Genomic DNA, 17,284 nt, shown 5'->3' with positions numbered 1-17,284 from the left:
TGAGGTCTGTGAATTAAAGCAGTCTTTGATATTTGAAGACATTTAAATCGACTTATTAATAACTTGCATAAAATAAAGTTTCCATCGTGGTAGTAAAAGTAGGACCTACTTTAGCATATGCGTTTTTGTCTAACTTTTCTTCTTATTACTTTCATGAAACAGAAATCACTGGGAGAATATTGGCAGGCATCTACAGTAAAGGAATGGTGAACTTTGCTAATGGCCCAAATAAGTTCGATTTACAGTATCCAAATTTAGTAGAAAACAAATACTTTTCAACATAGGTGACGTGTGAGAGCCTGAGTGGTCAGACGGGACAGATGATGTCCTTGTCAATTTTTAGGTGGTTCGGGTCAGTTTGTAAAGATTTTCAAGTAGGAAAATCGTGTATGCATTTCTGGATTTTAACAACTGGATACATTTGGATTCGTCTTATTCATATATCAAAGTCATTGTGTAGTGAAACAGCATTACTTTTGGAGCCAAGGTACACATGACTTTTGAGTCCCACCTCCTTTATGGCAGAGTAAGTGGTTAAAAAAAAGTGAGAGTAGTATTTCAGGACTGGGTCCACAAAATTTTAAAATACTTGCAGTTTAGCAGGTCCCTGAATTTCAGACAACTTTTGAATTGGGAGGAAAGTGTTTCACATATTCATAACTCAAAGGTGGCTAAAATAAAAGGGACTCCAGTATACGTGTTTATGGTTTTTACTCGTTAGCCCTAAGATTGGTGTCATTCTGGGTACATCTCTCAAGAAGTCAGCATCATAATAAATGTTACCAAATGGAGGAGGTTCGGTTTAATGATCTTATTTCAGCAACATATTTTAGAAAGATATTTGGCAAAGATCAACTGACCTCCTTGTCCACACACCGCAAAACTTAGAGGGAGAGGTGTGCTATTTCTGAAGCATCCTTCACACACGTGTTCTGTTCAGCTCTTAGAAAACTGCCGATTTCACCCTGTCTCACGGAAGCTGAAACTTTAGAAAGCCCTTTTGGGCTCATTATTTCTATCTCCTTTGGGCCTTTTGGGGTTTAAAATATATCTTTGTATCGTATTAAATAAAATAATGGTACCATATACTGTGATTTCTGTTAAAAAAGTAGTCCTCCAGTTCCTCTGTCTGTAGATATGGACCCGTTTAAAATACGTGGATTTAAAAAAAATCAGTTTGGCAGTCATGGCATTTAAATAAAGAGGACAGGAGAGAAAAGTTAGGAAAGAAGCAGTAAGGAAGAATGCAGGCTTGAATCAAAACTGACTCTAACAAGATATGGAAGCGAGTTTAGAAATCTTGTTACTCTAACTGGCCTGTTGATCAGAAGCCTGCAAATACAGAAACATTTATACTCTCTTAACCATAAGAAGCCAGCCATTTATACGAAAAATCCCCCCACTGATACCCGTGTCTGTTTGCCAGTTTTGCCTCAGAGCAGAAACCACAGCAGCATTTTGGAGTCGGATTAGAGAAGATGGGCCCATGGAAGGCATGGGCCCCCTGAGACTCATGGGGCACAGCATGCCCCTCTGAGTGGGGGTCTGACCACGACACACCCCCATGTACACACACAGGTTTGTCTGCTGCTTCACAAAAGAGCAAGCTACATTGTGGGGCCTTGTTTTTTTACTTGCAGGTATAAGGCATTATCCCGTCACCTCTTCTATATGCAGTCAGACATCACTACAAAGCAGGGGAGTGTGTGGGTAAAGATTTTGCATGTGTGCTTCCTATTCTTGAATCAATCAGGTGGACGTAACGATAAAGAAGTATTTTTGGCAGAGTTATGAGGAATTAATTACAAAATAAAAATGAGAAAATACCGTGTAATGCAGTAAACAGGACCTCACTTGTGTGTTGGGTATTTTTATATGCACAGGTGGATTTGCAGCTGCAGTCACCACGCCTCTGGACGTGGCAAAAACCAGAATCATGTTGGCAAAGGTAAGTGGTAAAATAATGTAACGTAGACACAACAGATGCTTGTATCTGTTAGCACTTAGGGCTTACATGTATATAAAGTGAACAAAAGTGGCGTAACACCTATAGTTAGCAGCCTTTTGCTGCCTGTTGAACCACTAATGAAACTGCCTTTGGACAAAGCAATATCCACAGGAATCGCTGTGACTGATGTCTGGGTAGCATTTTACCTTTTTGCAGTCATTTTCACCTGTATTACGTGAACAGGGAGGGCTGCTAGGGCCTCTGCCTGGTGATACGATTTTCAAAGAATCTCTATTTTTACTGGTGACAGACCCGAGGCTCAGAGCGTTTGCCTGCTTCATGCCATGCAGCAAGTATGAGGCTCTGAACTTACAAGAGTGAAGGCTTATTAAGCCTTCACCAGATGAATGAGGACATTTTTCAGAATTGTTAAAAAAAAAAAGTCGTTAAGTAAAATTGTTTTTGAAAAAGCTGGACTGAGACTTCAGGGAATGGCATACATATAACATACCTGGACCAAAACAATAAAAACTAAAAAGTCATACCCTTGTGGAAACGTGGAACAAATAAGGGCAGAATCGTAGTATGTAGCTTGATAGGGCGAAGCCTGTTTTAAATTGAACACAGTATTCTTGGTTAAGTGTGTTCATTAGCCACTTAGGTAAGTTTTATAATCATACCATTCATATTGATTATTCCCCATTCTCCTCAGATGAGTTAATACCGCTTTCAGTATCTTTCCTGTTCAATAGTAATATGTGAATTATCTGGGTTAAGCTCTGCTCATAGGCTGACAGTGAGAGAAGGAACCTAGACAAGCTACTTCTGGTGGGAAACGGGCCAACTCAGTGCTTGCTTGTGGGTTCAAGTGTGAGGGCTTCTCGTCTAGTGAGATCCAGAGGTCCTGATTCCCGGGAGACCCCCCAGTCTATCTGGAACTGTGTCCTACAGGAGGGTGGTGGGAGCCGTGTATCTGAGGGTATCTAGAGCCTGCTGTAAGTTGGTTGGGGAGTTTCGTGAAATGATGGTTTCTCTTTTGTCTTTCCACGCAGGCCGGCTCCAGCCCTGCAAGTGGGAACGTCCTCTCTGCCCTGCACGGGGTCTGGCGGACACGGGGGCTGTCGGGGTAAGGCTGGGAAGGGAGGCCCTGCCGCTGCCGCCGTCCACCCTCCTTCTCCTTTAGCCCAGCATCGGGAGAACACCCACCCTTCCTTTTGCTTGCCCTGGTTGGGGTATCATTTACTTTTATCGTACACAACGTTACGTTTGACGTTGCTTACGTGAGATGATATTGCACAGTCGGGTTGACGCAGTGTCATAGCGGGTGATTCCCATCTCGTCGTTAGATGGCATCCACCTCTGTGGCCTCTGCCAGGTTCTGGATTGCAGCACTGAGAAAGCCGGCGTCCAGTTGTGTAAGGCAGGACGCAAGTGACGAGGAAAGCATTGTTAGAAGAAAGCATTTGTGGTTTGGGGCACTTTTAACTCTTAATAGTTATCACTTTTAACATAGCATAGTGCCTGACACCTCCCTTGCAGCTCACGGCTCTGCATCATCTGCAAAGGTCTCTTCACAGTGCTACTTCAGCATTGCTTTTACAACATGCAAACCTGTCTAAAGGTTGGGATCTGTAACAGGTAGATGAAATCACGATTCTCCCTGGAATCATCTACCAGGGATTTTGCTGAGAGAGCAAAGCGGCAGCCTCCTGTAGGGGAAGGTTGAAGGGAGCCTAGTGACAGGGCAGGTGTGAAACAGCACAGCCACGGCGGCGCCACCTCCTCGTCCCTTGCTGTGTCCATCATTTATCTGACTCTAGTTTTGTGTCCATTTGGCAGGTTTTATTGCAGCTCGTTGACAGCCTGGGGAACATGGGGCAGGTTGGTCAGGCCGCAGGCAAGGGTATTTTGCAGGAGTTAACAAGCCCCATCCTCTATTCAAAACAGGTAACGGATGGTTTCGTTAAATGTGCCAACTCTCAATGGCTGCTGCTTGCCTGAAGGACAAAGGGTTTGGAGACAGGGGCTGGGTTTACCAGAAAGGAGTAACTGAGCCTTGGAGGGCAGGGTGGTAGCTTGTATGTCCTGAGTCAGTGATTTATGGCTAATAGATTATAAGTAGGTAGGAATCCGGTTGCTCATAGCTGAGGCACGTTGATTCTGACACAGGCTCCTCACTGCACAGTGAAATGGTGTGAGGAAAAAAAAAAAAGAAGAGCTCTGAAGTAGCAGGGAAAAGATTCTTAGGGCTTCAAATAGTGACTGGGCCACACAGAGGTATTGCATGCAGTAGCTGTTTTAGGTCATAGAGTCAAACTGCTAAATTTCCCTCTTACTTGTTTCGATAGAGTTCTTATTGGAGTCTGTGGCGACTACTGGTCCCAGCTAGGCCCTTGACTTTAGCCCTGTGGAGCCCGTGTGGAGCTGCGGCCCGTCCGCCTTCCTCGAAAAAGTGGTGATACTCGGGGATGGCATAGTCGGCAGGACCGTGGCCCCAAAAACGTGTGGACAAGGAATTTCCTTGAGTAGATGATTGAAACTAAACCTTCCCTGTCCCAGTGGTGGTGTTATCTAACCAGGCAGTGCCAGAATTACAGGCAGAGGAAGGGTGTCATCAACATGCTGAGGGCCTATTCCTGTCCCCGCTTTCAGCCCTGAAAAGGTAATTTGGATTTTTGCCGATCTTCCAGAAGCTTCTAAAGTCTTGGGCTCTCATTAGTATGCCCAGTGTGGTCCTTAGCAGAGTATTTCAGGAAGCTAATGACAGTGTTCATTAGCTTCCTATTAACGTGATAAAAGACAACAAGTAATTGGACCAGAGAACTGTAACGAGAAGCAAACAAAACCTCCTGCGAACGTGGGCCACTCTTCTGAGCAGTGGTCCTAGGCTTCCCCAGCCGCCGCCTCTGTCGGTTTTCCACGCAGAGCCCCGGTGGGCTCCTGGTGGCCCCGGAACACACCTGCCGGGTTTAACAGAGGATTCGAGCCGCCTCCCCACCTGCAACGGGCTGGTGCTGAGCTCTCGGCGTAAATTAAAGTGGTGACACTTGGGTCTCTCCGTGTTGGTTCACACGGGGAGGGACCACGTTCTGGCACCCGATTTGGAAGATGTGCCCTCAGGCAACCTGGTTTCTCTGAAATAAAAATACCGCACGCTCACCGAGCCCAACAGCCCGAAAGCAGATGGGAAACCTGTTTATCCAGCGTTGCTCCTTCCTCCCTTTCTTCGGCTCATCACCTGGCCTTTTGTTTTCCTCTCCTGTGCCCTTTATGTCCTCACCGCTGCTGCCCTGTGTCCCCCCAAGTGGCGCCCGGCCCTGTGCTGAGCGCCTGACGTTTGTCATCTCGTCGTCGTGTGGTCCCTCCAGTGCAGCCCTGCTCTGTTCAGCCTTCGCGTCTGCACTGCGTTGGGGCCCTCACCGTACAAATTACTCTAATGACGTTAACACACAGTTGTCATCTAGTGAAGCCATCAATTGCTTCCATCTGCCCCTCGCGTGGAGCAGCTGAGCTCATTAGCAGCGGGGAGAGGAACGAGACACTGGCTGTAGAAACAAGGCAGGGAGGGAGGGAGGGTTTTGTGGCCAACGTGGTTTCCACAGCTCAGCCCCTGCTGACCCCCCCCCCTTCCAGCACTTCTCTGTAGGACGGGGGCAGGGAGATGAATCTCTTTTCCGGGCCACAAGGACACAGTGGCCTCAAAGCAGTAATTTAGGGGCCACCTCATGCAAAAACAGTTTGCATGATGCTGGGCTGAACAACTTTTTTCCTTCCAAGTGTATTTTGGTCTTCTATAGAATTTTCACGTAGACAAGAAAAAGAGGTTCTCATTTCGTGTAGTATTTTACTTGACGATTCAAATCCTCAGTTAGCTAACTAAAGTATGGGCCCCCTAGAGCCACTCTCGAGTCCGTTTTGCTCAGAAGTGCTGAGGGCTACACACAGGGCGGTCAGGCTGGCCTCTCCCGGCCGTCACACAGAAAGGAGGCAGCCGGGCGGCTGTGAACCAGGCCACGGGGGTTTCCTTCCGGTCCCTTTCTTGGCACGCCTCCCTTTAGCTGAGCGTGGAGATTCCCCAGCCTTTCCAGGCTACACAGGCTACTGCTGGCATAACCTCCACGTTTTCAGCTTTTGTCCCTGGATCTGACCCGAAGTCTTTTTAGTGGTCAATCCACTAGTTCTGATTTTGTAATTTTGTTCTCTGCTTACACAAGTAACACTCTTGGTAAAAAAGGTTCAATTGTTGCAGAAACACAGGCAAGGAAAGTCTCCTGTACCCCTTGTTCCCCAGAGAAAGTAGAGGATGCATCTCGGCCGTGTTTGTCCAACATGCAGTCACATTATACATACAGCTTTGGGACCTGACTTCCTTCAGGACCTATTTTGTATACGTTCCGTGTTGGTCGCTATGGACGGCCTTATCAGCGGCACAGTCTCCCATGTGCGTCCGCCGTAGCATCATCTCTGTAACCAGGGAGCAGATTCTTTGCAGTTTTTCTCTTATCAGCACCACCACGATGACCATCTTTGAACAAATACCCGTGCATCACTCTGGGAGGGTTTTAAAGAATGACTCCCCACTTTACATCCCCAGTAACATTGTTCTTTTACTCTGCATTTCTTTGCTTCTTCCAAAGTTGCAACTTGGTTGGTAACTGGCTCTCTGTAGTGCTTGCGGACGGAACCTGCAATGAGGCGCTGCTCCCCTCCCAGCTGGAACCCACTCGCCTTCCTCGTGCTTTCTTAGAGGGGAGAGAAACCAGGGAATCCATGGAGATTCGATTCCCCGCGCGGCATCACCTTTGTGGGTCTCTAAGGACAAAATGGGACGGAGTGGGTCACTGGGAGGGGCAGCAGAGTTGTCCGGAAATCTTCCCAACACCCAGGGCCCACCTCAGGTTTCCGGGGAGAGGGTGGGGGGCTGGTGCCCTCCAGCCTTCCCTGGGATTCAGCCCTTTGACTTCTCTATTAAAAAACGTCAATTTCATCATCTCTTGAAAGCAAAAATGGTGTGACAGTCTTAATAGAACTGTCGTGGGGACAGAGTTACTGTGTCTTGACTAATTGCTGGGCTGAACTGTGGGTGCTCACAAGTAAGCTGTTTGTATTCAGCCGCCTTAGCCAACAAGCAGCTGGGCTCCAGCTTCAACAAGTCTACTCGGGAATGTAATTTAGTGCCATTCTGAAAGGAAAAACAGACACATTTTAAGTGCTGTGTGGGGTTAAATGAGCGTGGTGTGTTGAGTGGAGCAAGCTGTGGGTGTTGGAATTGAACCTTTTTTACACACAGAAAATTAAAAAAAAAAAATCTTTCCTCCTCCCTTTCCCCCCCGCCGTCCCCACCCCCCCAGATTATTTGCAGGTGTCTTCCCTCGAATGGCAGCCATCAGTCTGGGAGGTTTCATCTTTCTTGGTGCTTATGACCAGACTCGCAGCTTTCTGTTGGAACTTGGCAGAGAGAGTCCATGAATCAGAGACGGCCCCTGCTTTCAAGAAAGGGTCCTGCTGTGAGAACTGTTTCCCCTCCGGTGAGCAGCTGTTTGGCCATCTAAACAACAGAACGCGGCGCTCAAGTCCAGTTCTGCTCAGATTACGACATGGAGAACGCATCTTCCGTGCTGCAGGCTGGCCGGGATGACGTCATCGGCCTGGTTCCCAGAGTTCAGAGAGAAAAGGATGTCCACAGCGGTACTTTGAACAATTTTCTCAGAACCCCTTAATAAATAAGTGTGGCAACGCTGAGTCCAGGCCCTTTCAGAGCCTTCGTTTGATCTGTATCTGATCTTTCATTTCCTGCCACCTGACAGTGGAATCAGCCAAAGGCAGAGATGGTTATGATTTTAAAAGAATGGCTAGAGTAAGTAAGTAAAGGAAGGAGACTCGGGAAGAAGGTTGGGGGTGTGGGTGGCTTTTCTCCCCTGGGTTAACTCCGACGGCATCGGCTTACAGCCTGGTGTAAAAAGAACGAACTACATACAGGTGCTCAGAGCCAGCATCCTTGCTGGGTCACCAGGCTGCTGGTCTTAATTACCCTCACATTTCACCTATAAAAACAATTGTATTCTTTTACAGAGAGGTGTCCAGCGGCCCATGTGGTGTGTGAGAGAGAAACCAGTCGCAGCCCAGTGACTAGGTGGGCCCAGCGGGCTTTGCGGCAGGAGGGCCGTCACTGACCTGGCTCCTCTCCACTTCAGACCCAAAGCAAGGGCCGGGCCGGCTTTGGAAACGGGGTGGGTTCATCATTCCTAATCACTAAGGTTTGTTGCTTGGAGTTTTAAGCTCAACACTAGAAATCAAAGAGATGAAGAAGTGGGAAGGTCACCATCTTGGAGCTCGACTAATAAGCTCCAGGTGTTAGAAAAATTCAGAAAGCAATCTCAGGAATCTAGTGGTGTCATGTTTTCCCTGGAGCTACGGGGATATATACCATTCTGCTTTGACTAAAAATTTTTTTTCCTTTTTGGGGGTGGGGTGGCGGGGGGAAGGTACATACTTCAGGCAGGATGACTCCCTTACAAAGGCAATCTCTGGAATTAATTAAACAGGATGCAGCAATGCTGGTTAACGGAGGTATAAAAATAACCCTGCCACACACTTAACATTTTATAAATGAACCTTTATTAAAGACACTTCAATGCCATTTGTTAGACACTTCAATATTTTACATGTTGCTTTTCAATGTACATTGTACCAAAATTTCTATAAATAAATAACTTTGTACATAAAAGTAAGTAATACTTCCTCTTTCACATTGCCTCTCAGAAGCAGCAAATTCACATATTTTGTGGAAGTACGAATCAGTTAACTGTTGAGAACAAAATTCTAAATGTGCTTGCTTACCTTTTGGAACAGTGATGACATCTGACAGTGAAATTTAACATAGGTAAGTAACCATTCTGTCAGTACCTCCCTTCAGCTTTTTGGCCAAAGGAACTTTGCTTTCTGAGATTTTTTAAGGACCTTGTTTCAATGTAATTTTTCCTGAAATACACATTGGCACTCACAAGATGGTTAGCAACAGGTCTCAAAAAAGTGCAAATATACCCAGAACCCGGGTCAAGGGCTAATCGCTTAGAGTCCAAGCCTGGGTCCATCTGTGCGAGGGAAGGAAATGGACAGGCCTGCTCTGCACCCTCAGTAAAGACACGCTAGCCCTGAAAAGGAGGGACTCGGTTTTTCCTCCCCCAAGGCCAATGTAATATTAATTATAGCGGCAGAACTAAAACAAACATCGCTATTGAAAAATCCACAGGTACCAACACCAGCAGCCTCATATCTATCTTATTAAAAAGCCTCAAATGACCATCGAAGGATACTGACAAGACCACATTCGCCTTTATCACAGAAGGAAGAAGAAAGGCAGTGCTTAATTGTTCGAACCAATTGCTTGTGGTGGATTAACAACCTCCATTCCACTTGTTTGTTAGAGAAGGAACTTAAACCTACGAGAAGTCCATCACTGCAAAGGAACATGACATCTGCCCCTCTGGGCTCTACGGGGAGGTCACTGCGAGGCCATCCACACACGAGCAATACTGACATGAAGTTACTTCCAATGCCAGTGGAGTCTCTGATGGTAAAACACCTGAGGGGGGTCCGCCCTCCCAAGTGCAATACCAAGCCAAGGACCTTCGCTTCCCTCCCACCCGCCAAAAACTCCTGCAAACAAATGTGGTTTGTAGCTCCTAGGAGCTCCATCCATGCATTAAGGCACCAGAACTATCCCCACCCTCCAAAATTAAACAGCAACCTGGTATGAAAAATAATATTGTCAAAATTGTACAATTTTTTTTCTGTTAACCATGCACTAAAGATTAAAATAGCCTCTGTAAAAGATATATATAATATATATGCCATCTCTGCAAACTCTTATGTACAAGGGTATCAAATACTTTTCTGCCTTTTGTACACAATAGCCTCTTGCATTTCTGTGCTTCAGCTGCAAGTCCTTCAAACTGCTGACGCTCCGCACGGAGGTGGAAACTATGTACAAATCAGTGATGCTTGAAGTCGCCAGGCTCCCTCACAGCCTCACCCACCTCTCCGTCCTGTAGACATCGAGGCCACAAGAGCCGAGGTAGACAAAGCCTAGCTTTTGGGTGCAAACAGCAGCGGCGCGCTCCGTCTCCCGGGCGGCTGTCCCGTCACGGGTGTGGACTCAGAACCGGAGTCACTGGCTTGGGGGAGGTGTCCGTTGGAAAGAAGCAAGTGCTGGCCTTCGCTGGGCAAGCCCGAGGCAGCTTCTGTGAGCTCAGGCTTGCCTGGAGTTAATGCACACGAAGGCTGCAGGTCTAAGGGGTCCAGCTCACACAACCGCGCTATCGTCCAAGAGGAGGCCCCTAGAAGGAGGAGAAGGAAGAGGCCACGTCAGCCCCCTCCGGCCCGGCCGAGCCCGTGCTCCCCGCCACCTGCCGCTGCCTCGGAAGACAGTGCCACGTTACCTTTCCCATCTAGAGGCGCCGCTGGCTTCTTCAAGGCTGCCAGCATTCTTTCGTGGTTACTGGGGTAGAGGGACCCCCTGCAGTGGCCGCGGGACCCGTCAGCTGCCCCGCTGCCCCAAGGCTGTGGAGAGCGTGGGTGGCCGCTCGGGCTGGGCTGCAGGCTGCTCAGGGTTCCTGGCTGTGTGCTGTCTCTGGGCACAGGCTGAGGACAGAAGGCCCGCTCCTCGGAGTGACTGTGCGCCTCGGTGCTGCAGTCGCCGCACACCGCCGGGCCGCCGGGCTCTGCGGACAGAGCCAGAGACGCGTGAGACCCGTTGCCACGCAAGTCTCCATCCCACGCAGAGGACAGGCTGCTCAGCTCTGCGGCCGTAAGGCCCGAGCCCTGCTTTGATCAACTCTAACCAGCCCCCTTGCCAAGTCTGTTCACAGAAAAAGGACTTGGGCGAACACCGAGCCATTAATGAAGAACAGAGCCCTTCCACGTTGAAACGTTTCAGCTTAATCAGAGCATGAAGTCATACACTCTGATCTCAGGGAACAAAAAAAATCCCATTTGCGTGAGCACGCACCATATAGTGTCAGAAGTCTTCTGAACAATTAGAAATTTAGCCTCACGACGGCCCTGGTGAAAAGGTACTCTGGTTTGGGCCTTAACCCTTTATTTCAGTCACTTACAAATCTAGAATACTCATGCTCAGGCTTATCACACCATAGTTTTATTTAAGAGACATCCTCTTCTGGAATTTAGAAAGAGCCAGGCCAGAGCTTCCTGTTTATGTATTGAATGCCAAATTCTAAGACAGCCTGACATCAATTATGTCTCCCCCCACTTTCACTTAATGAGTAGGTCAACCCAAACTTTGATTTCAAGAGCAAAATACTTTTCCTGACGAAAGCCTCTCATACCCATCATCTTCTGTGGACCAGGTGTGCCATCGGCCTTCACCACTTTCCACTGCTCCTTCGTGTACCCGACGCAGAGCTTGGGCTGCCTGCACGTAATGCCGTGAGCTTCCACCTCGGGAAAGAGGCCTGCATCGCTCGGACAAACACCTGCAACAGACGCCCACACGGTTAGACACTCCGGGCTTAGTCCGCACTTCACAGGAAGCCGTGAGAACGGGCAAGGCCGCCAGAACAGGGACATTTTTCAAAGTGTTCTTTCCAGTGCTGGGTTATCAGGCTAACCAAGAGGTCCAGCAGGGAACCTTTTCGAATACTGCCTTCCCAGCAGGCAGGCCTTTCAGCATTCAGAGCCATGACGGTGAGCAGTTCTTGGCAAGGATAAACGTGCCCCTAACAAACAAGGGCTGCTCAGCCTCCCCTACTCTTGGGGGCACTTTGTACCCTGAGAGACTGGAACAATAGACCTGGGCGCTTCCCCTGCGCAACGAGTGGCTTGGTTTCAGTACCTGTCACGTCTTTTGGCTGCTCTTATCTCAGGCAGTCCTACCCTATTCGGACTAGGAGTCCCACCCTCTCCCACCCTATCCCAATACGGTGACTTCCTGGGGGACGGGGATTTTAAAACCTTGCAGAACTTGCACAGGTCAAGTCCAAAAAAACCCAAGGGAAGGCTTGAGTCATCCAGCCTGCCAGGTCACTACATATGCTTGATGTGATACCAGGCAGCTGCCCCAGGCCAGAGCTGGCAGCAGCCCCAGGGGTCGCAGCTGCACCGAGGCCTGAGGCCTTACCGTTGCTCTCGATGTGCCCATTGGCCTGGTGGCCACCCTCAGTCCTGACCATGGTTTCCTGTCGGTCAGAAAGGGTCCCCTGAGAAGAGAGGTAGCTCGGAACGTCTGGTGGCACGATGGTTTCATCTGCAAGGAGACAGGACAGTCAAACACCAGGGGTCCCAATCCTTCGAGGTGACAACAAAGGCAGACACAGGAGACCCCAGCAGCCGCTGTCAGGCTGTGCAGGGACACCCTGTGGAGTCTGCGCACTGGAGAAGCCCTCCCAGGACCTGCTCGGCCTGACTTTACATCCAGGTGTGAGAGGTGTCCGAGTCCGCACAAGACAGAGCACAGTGATGGGAAAGGAGACAGAACTAAGAGAAGAAGGGACCCGTGAGGTCACTGCAGCAACAGTCTACCACGTGGCAGCAAAGCAAGTGCCAAGGATGCCTCAGAAAACTGCAGAGTTCATAGTGTGTTTGAGAGTGTTCCCATTCTAATGTGCAATTCCTGAAAGATGATAGAATGGTGTCATCGAGACCAAAGCCTCAGCTGTCCCGAGTGACCCCACGTTCCCAAAGGTTCTAGAGGAGTTCTGAATATACTGAGATTCTCAAAGAAGCCTCTGGCCCTGGCCTCCTTCACCAACGTCCCTGCTTTTCCCCTTCCCTGTGAGTCGCCGCCGCCGCCGCCAACCTGTGTTAGTGACACTGTACTCCTCACTCTTCTTCCTGGTCTGGTAGATGATGCACACCCAGACCAGGGACGTCAGCACGATGCTGCACACCACGGCGATGGTGAAGATGCCCACAGTGGTGCCGTCCTTCCTGCAGCCCGGAGTGGGCAGGACGCTCAGCTGGCTGTGAGCGCGCTCGGTGCCCAGGGCGTTGGACATCTCGCAGGTGTAGCGGCCCGCATCCTCCGCCACCACGTTCTGAACGACCAGCAGCTGGTTGCCGGGGGTGAAGTGGTGCCGTTCGGTGAGGATCAGGGGCCGGTCCCCCTTGAGCCAGGTGATGCGGGGTGGAGGGCTTCCAGTCGCTTTGCACTGGAGAGCCACCGTTTCTCCCACGGATGCCACGCGGTCCTCCAAGGGCACCGCCAAGGACGGGGTTTCTGCAAGAAGTCAGTGGAGGTCTTACGGTTATTCTGTGGGCCTCGGCTGCTATACCTCTGCCTTGTCTCCTGGACCAAGGAAAATCCAAGACATCAGTGAAATGCCATCTAAGATCTTTTAACAGAGTGGCAAGCTTTTCAGAAGATTTTCTACCAGAATGACTAAATCATTACTATTCTGGGGATGAACTAACCTCCAGCCACAGAAACCCCTATGGTTCCCAGACTGCCCTGTGACAGACCCAAGTTTATCCCTGACCCAGAGCAAACCCATCCTGCCCGATTAGAGGGCAGTTCTATAGGTAGAGTGTCTTATACCTAAGCCCTGTAAAGACTCTCCTGATTCACTGGCTATCTTATTTTTTTTAAAGAGATGGAACTACTTGTTTAAGAAAATCTTAGAAGCCTAAAATTTTAAACAAAGAAACAGCCTACCACAATCACCTACCACAATCACCTAGGCTTCACAGAACAGTTTGAGAGAACCTTGCCTCTAGGTACCTAGGATAAGTAAGAAAATCTCTCCCTCTCACACATACACAGATGCGCACGCACACACACACACACACACACACACACACACACACTTTTCTCTCAGTGTATCTATAGTCGAACCTAGGACAGTCAGGGTGGCGTTCGCTGAAATGGAGCCGGCCGAGTTCTGGGCGGTACAGCTATAAACCCCCATGTCATCTATCTTCACATCAGTGATGAAAAACACATCGTCGTCTGGCATGACATGCATGCGTCGCTCACGAGCAGCGGGGAAATCTGTGCCTCCATCCTTCTGCCAGGCAATCTGGGGGTTAGGGTGGCCAGTGGCAGCACATTCAAGGCGGGCCATGGTGCCAGTCCGGATGGCAATGTCGTGGGGCATTTTGGTGAATGATGGCAACACTGCAAAACAGAAGCACACAGGGTCGAGTTTTTAGAAAGCTGGAATGCAAAGGCCAGGACTATCTTCTGTCAAACTGACCTTCCCCACCACTGCGAGTGAGTTCACCAGCCTTCATGCCAGCATCTGCCCAGAACCACTACTGCCCCCTGTAAATCAGGAGCTGAGGTTTCCAAGGGCTGCCCAGCTTCTCCTACTGGTGAGGGGGTGGGGGGAGGAGCAGTTCCATCAGTCTCTCTCGTCACACGCCCGAGGCTGGCTCTCACCCCCTCAAATGTAAGGCTTTCCTGAAACATCTCCCTGCTGTCCGTCATGTCGTGATCAGTCTGTACAGGGATATCCCCTAAATGCCAGGGCCTGATACTTGCCTGCCTTAATCACCCGGAGAGAGCCTAGGAAACAAGAATATCTGCTCCTGCAAGATGCTATGACAGAGAGGAGGTGACATGCCTTCACCCTGGGGAAAGCAATGGGATGGCTCTTCCCTATTGAAGAAAACTCATTTAGGAGCAGTGGTACCGGAACCGTATTCCTGTATACACACGAGCGGAAAGCATTCCACCAGCTTATTTATCCCAAATATTCCCTGACACAGTGCTAAGCGTCCAGCCAAGTGTCGGGCGTCACTGCTGTACCCATCAAGATTGCTTTGGTGGGGACTCTTAACAGTTCCCTGAGCCTTTCAGAAACAGTGAGGACTCCTTCAGAATAAGCCAAGACAACCGGTCAACGTGTGGTAAAAAAGTGTGGGATTTTTTGGGGGGTCTGTAAGGGCTGAGAGACCAGGGCAGTTCTGGCACTTTTTAACTGTAATAATCAAGAAAATCTTGTTAGATTACTGGGGCAAGGGGTTAACTGCTCAAACTATTTCTCTCTCTCTCCTTCTACCCTAAACTCACTACCACAAACAGCCCTGAAGGAGCCATCGCAACAGGCTCTAAAGCTGGCTGCCGAGTAAAAATCCTTGTCAAACACCCACCGACCATTCTGCTGTCAGGCTGGCTGCCCTACCACTGCCGGACTCGGCCCCGCCCAGGCTGGCCCCAAGGCTGTGCCATCTCCTCAAAGGGCATCAGCTTCCCCAGCATCAGGGTATGCTTGGAATCTGGATACCAGACATCCTGGATTAAGGAGGAGAATAAATGGAAGAAAAAAAATACAAGGTTTGGGGCTACACTGTCACTTGACATAATAACTGGATTAAAAAAAAAAAAAAAATCACCCAAAACGAAGAATGCAGTGAGAATAACCCTACAATCTACAACACTTGTTCTGGGCCCAAGCCAGGCAACAGTACAATACAATAATGTCCCGGTGAAGCTGGTGTGTCTCCCATCTCAATCATTTCCACACGGATGACAGAACAATCACGAGTGTGGCTCTGCAGAAATCTTACACCCCAATGGCGAGACGGCACGTGCATACCATTCACAGTGAGCCTAGCCTTGTGCGAGTAGGTGGAGCCGAAGTGGTTGGTGATGACACACTGGTAGCGGCCCTCGTGCCCGAAGGTGACGCGGCGCAGGTGCAGGATGGTGGTGTACTCCATCACCTCCCCGTCCTGAGCGCGGACGTGGGCGAAGTTCTCCATGTCGGCATTGGCCAGCCCCTCGTTGTCCTTCTTCCAGGCGAACGTCATCGGGGAACTGCTGCTGCTGGCGGCCGAGCAAGTGAAGCGGACGTCCTTGCCCACCACGGCTGTGGTCGTCTCCGGCTGGGTGATAATCTGTGGCTTGGGTACATCATCTGGGGTGAGAAGAGCCAACTGTAAGTCACTCAGACTTCCGGACACAGGGACCAGCTGCTGTTCACGCGAGGGAGAAATTGAGTCAGACCTGAGCAGGGACCCGTCCTTTCGGGGTCCCTGTGCACCCTCAGCGCCACCCAACACTGTCAGGGACTTGCACCGTGGCTGTCTGACCGTATCCAATTACAGATCCGTGAATGGTGATCCCTCTATGGTCACGCTCCTCGATTCAGACACATCCACTGGTACTCGGTTATCAAAGCAATGTGCGGTTTCCATGAGAAGACTACATACACGGCTTTACTCACTGTCACACAAGACTCACAGAGTCAACCATGAATGCAAGGGCCTCACCCACAAACTTTACTCCAAAGGGAGTAGGGGATGAAGTACTTCCAGAACGTCAGAATAAAGACTTCTGAAAATCTGCACCTCCTATTAAAGCGGTGAAAATATAAGCAAAAAATGATCACAATCAACTTCTTCGGAATCTTAGAAACTAGCTAAAGGCTAGAACAACCCATGAAGTGTTAATTCAAGAAAACACCTGAATCTCAGGAAGAAAAGTGAGCTTTATGGCATTATAACCTACCTGAAGTCCCATCCCTCTCTCTCCAGCTCTACAGTAGCGTTAAGACTCAGCAAGCCTAGCAATCAATGAGGGGGGCATGGTGAGCTGGGCACGCCCACAAAAGCTGCATCTTCGGGGCTTGCGTTTATTTGACCTGATACAGTTTGCTCAGCAAGGGAAGCCCTGTCCCGGGGGCATGTGGTAAAAATAATCAGCAGTCAGTGCTGAGGCAGAAGTATCAGTTGGAACCACTGACAGGCTGGCCAGGAAACTGCAAAGGAAACTGGGTGAATGAAATGTCATCAGCAGGCTTTGAAAAGGGCAACATGTTCCTAAGGACCGAGAAGGCCACCTGCATGTGCAGCGCTACGTGTATGCCCAGGAAAGACCTCAGAGGGTCCAAATTTCTTCCCTGTGACCCTCATCGAGGATCAGTGCAAACAGGAACACACAGCAGAGATGCTGGGCAAAGGACAGGAGGCCTGAAGTAATTTAAGGACTCTGTCCAATCATTAGCTAACCACTAAGCCAACCACAGAGGGACTAAAGTGGCTGCATAGAACAGATTTTACAACATTTGTCCAGGAAAGTCACTAAACAAGTAAACTGTAACAATAAACAGAACAACAAACCCCAGGGGAAGACACAGGGAAGATCTGATTTCCAGAGTTGCTACACTACTTAAAACACTCATTTATCAACAAAGAAAAAATAGAAAAAAAAACCACGCAGTCAATAGAAACTGTCCTTGAGGAAGTCCAGATCTTGTACCTACTAAAAAAAGACTTTAAATTGGCTTTATAAATATGCACACAGAACTAAAAGAAACCACGTCTAGAGGGAAGTATGTAAATCCTTTCCCACCAAATAAAGAATATCAAGAAAGA

The 17,284-nt window shown here is 49.1% G+C and overlaps 2 protein-coding genes across 3 annotated transcripts in view; one reads left to right on the top strand and one right to left on the bottom strand.

Annotated features, from left to right (window-relative positions):
* Window positions 1-7,690, top strand: part of SLC25A26 (solute carrier family 25 member 26) — a 142,218-nt gene extending 134,528 nt beyond the window's left edge. For both annotated transcript variants that reach the window (XM_007192415.1, XM_007192414.1), the window contains 3 exons: window positions 1,884-1,948; window positions 3,001-3,074; window positions 7,300-7,690. In XM_007192415.1, the coding sequence (XP_007192477.1) occupies window positions 1,884-1,948; window positions 3,001-3,074; window positions 7,300-7,417 (257 nt within the window). In that variant the 3' untranslated portion in view covers window positions 7,418-7,690. The remainder of the gene's footprint in view (window positions 1-1,883; window positions 1,949-3,000; window positions 3,075-7,299) is intronic.
* Window positions 7,691-8,543: 853 nt separating this feature from the next.
* The window catches only part of LRIG1 (leucine rich repeats and immunoglobulin like domains 1), a 120,365-nt gene continuing 111,624 nt past the window's right edge, over window positions 8,544-17,284 (bottom strand). The window contains exons 13-19 of the mRNA XM_007192641.2: window positions 15,505-15,825; window positions 13,800-14,081; window positions 12,765-13,184; window positions 12,087-12,212; window positions 11,296-11,442; window positions 10,390-10,671; window positions 8,544-10,287 (exon numbers count right to left, since the gene is read on the bottom strand). Coding sequence (XP_007192703.2) covers window positions 10,037-10,287; window positions 10,390-10,671; window positions 11,296-11,442; window positions 12,087-12,212; window positions 12,765-13,184; window positions 13,800-14,081; window positions 15,505-15,825 — 1,829 coding nt within the window. The 3' untranslated portion in view covers window positions 8,544-10,036. The remainder of the gene's footprint in view (window positions 10,288-10,389; window positions 10,672-11,295; window positions 11,443-12,086; window positions 12,213-12,764; window positions 13,185-13,799; window positions 14,082-15,504; window positions 15,826-17,284) is intronic.

Source organism: Balaenoptera acutorostrata, chromosome 10 (assembly GCF_949987535.1).
Source record: "Balaenoptera acutorostrata chromosome 10, mBalAcu1.1, whole genome shotgun sequence".
Lineage (NCBI taxonomy): Eukaryota > Metazoa > Chordata > Mammalia > Artiodactyla > Balaenopteridae > Balaenoptera > Balaenoptera acutorostrata.
Note: the sequence above shows the minus strand (reverse complement) of the source record. Positions and strands in the feature narration are given on the sequence as shown.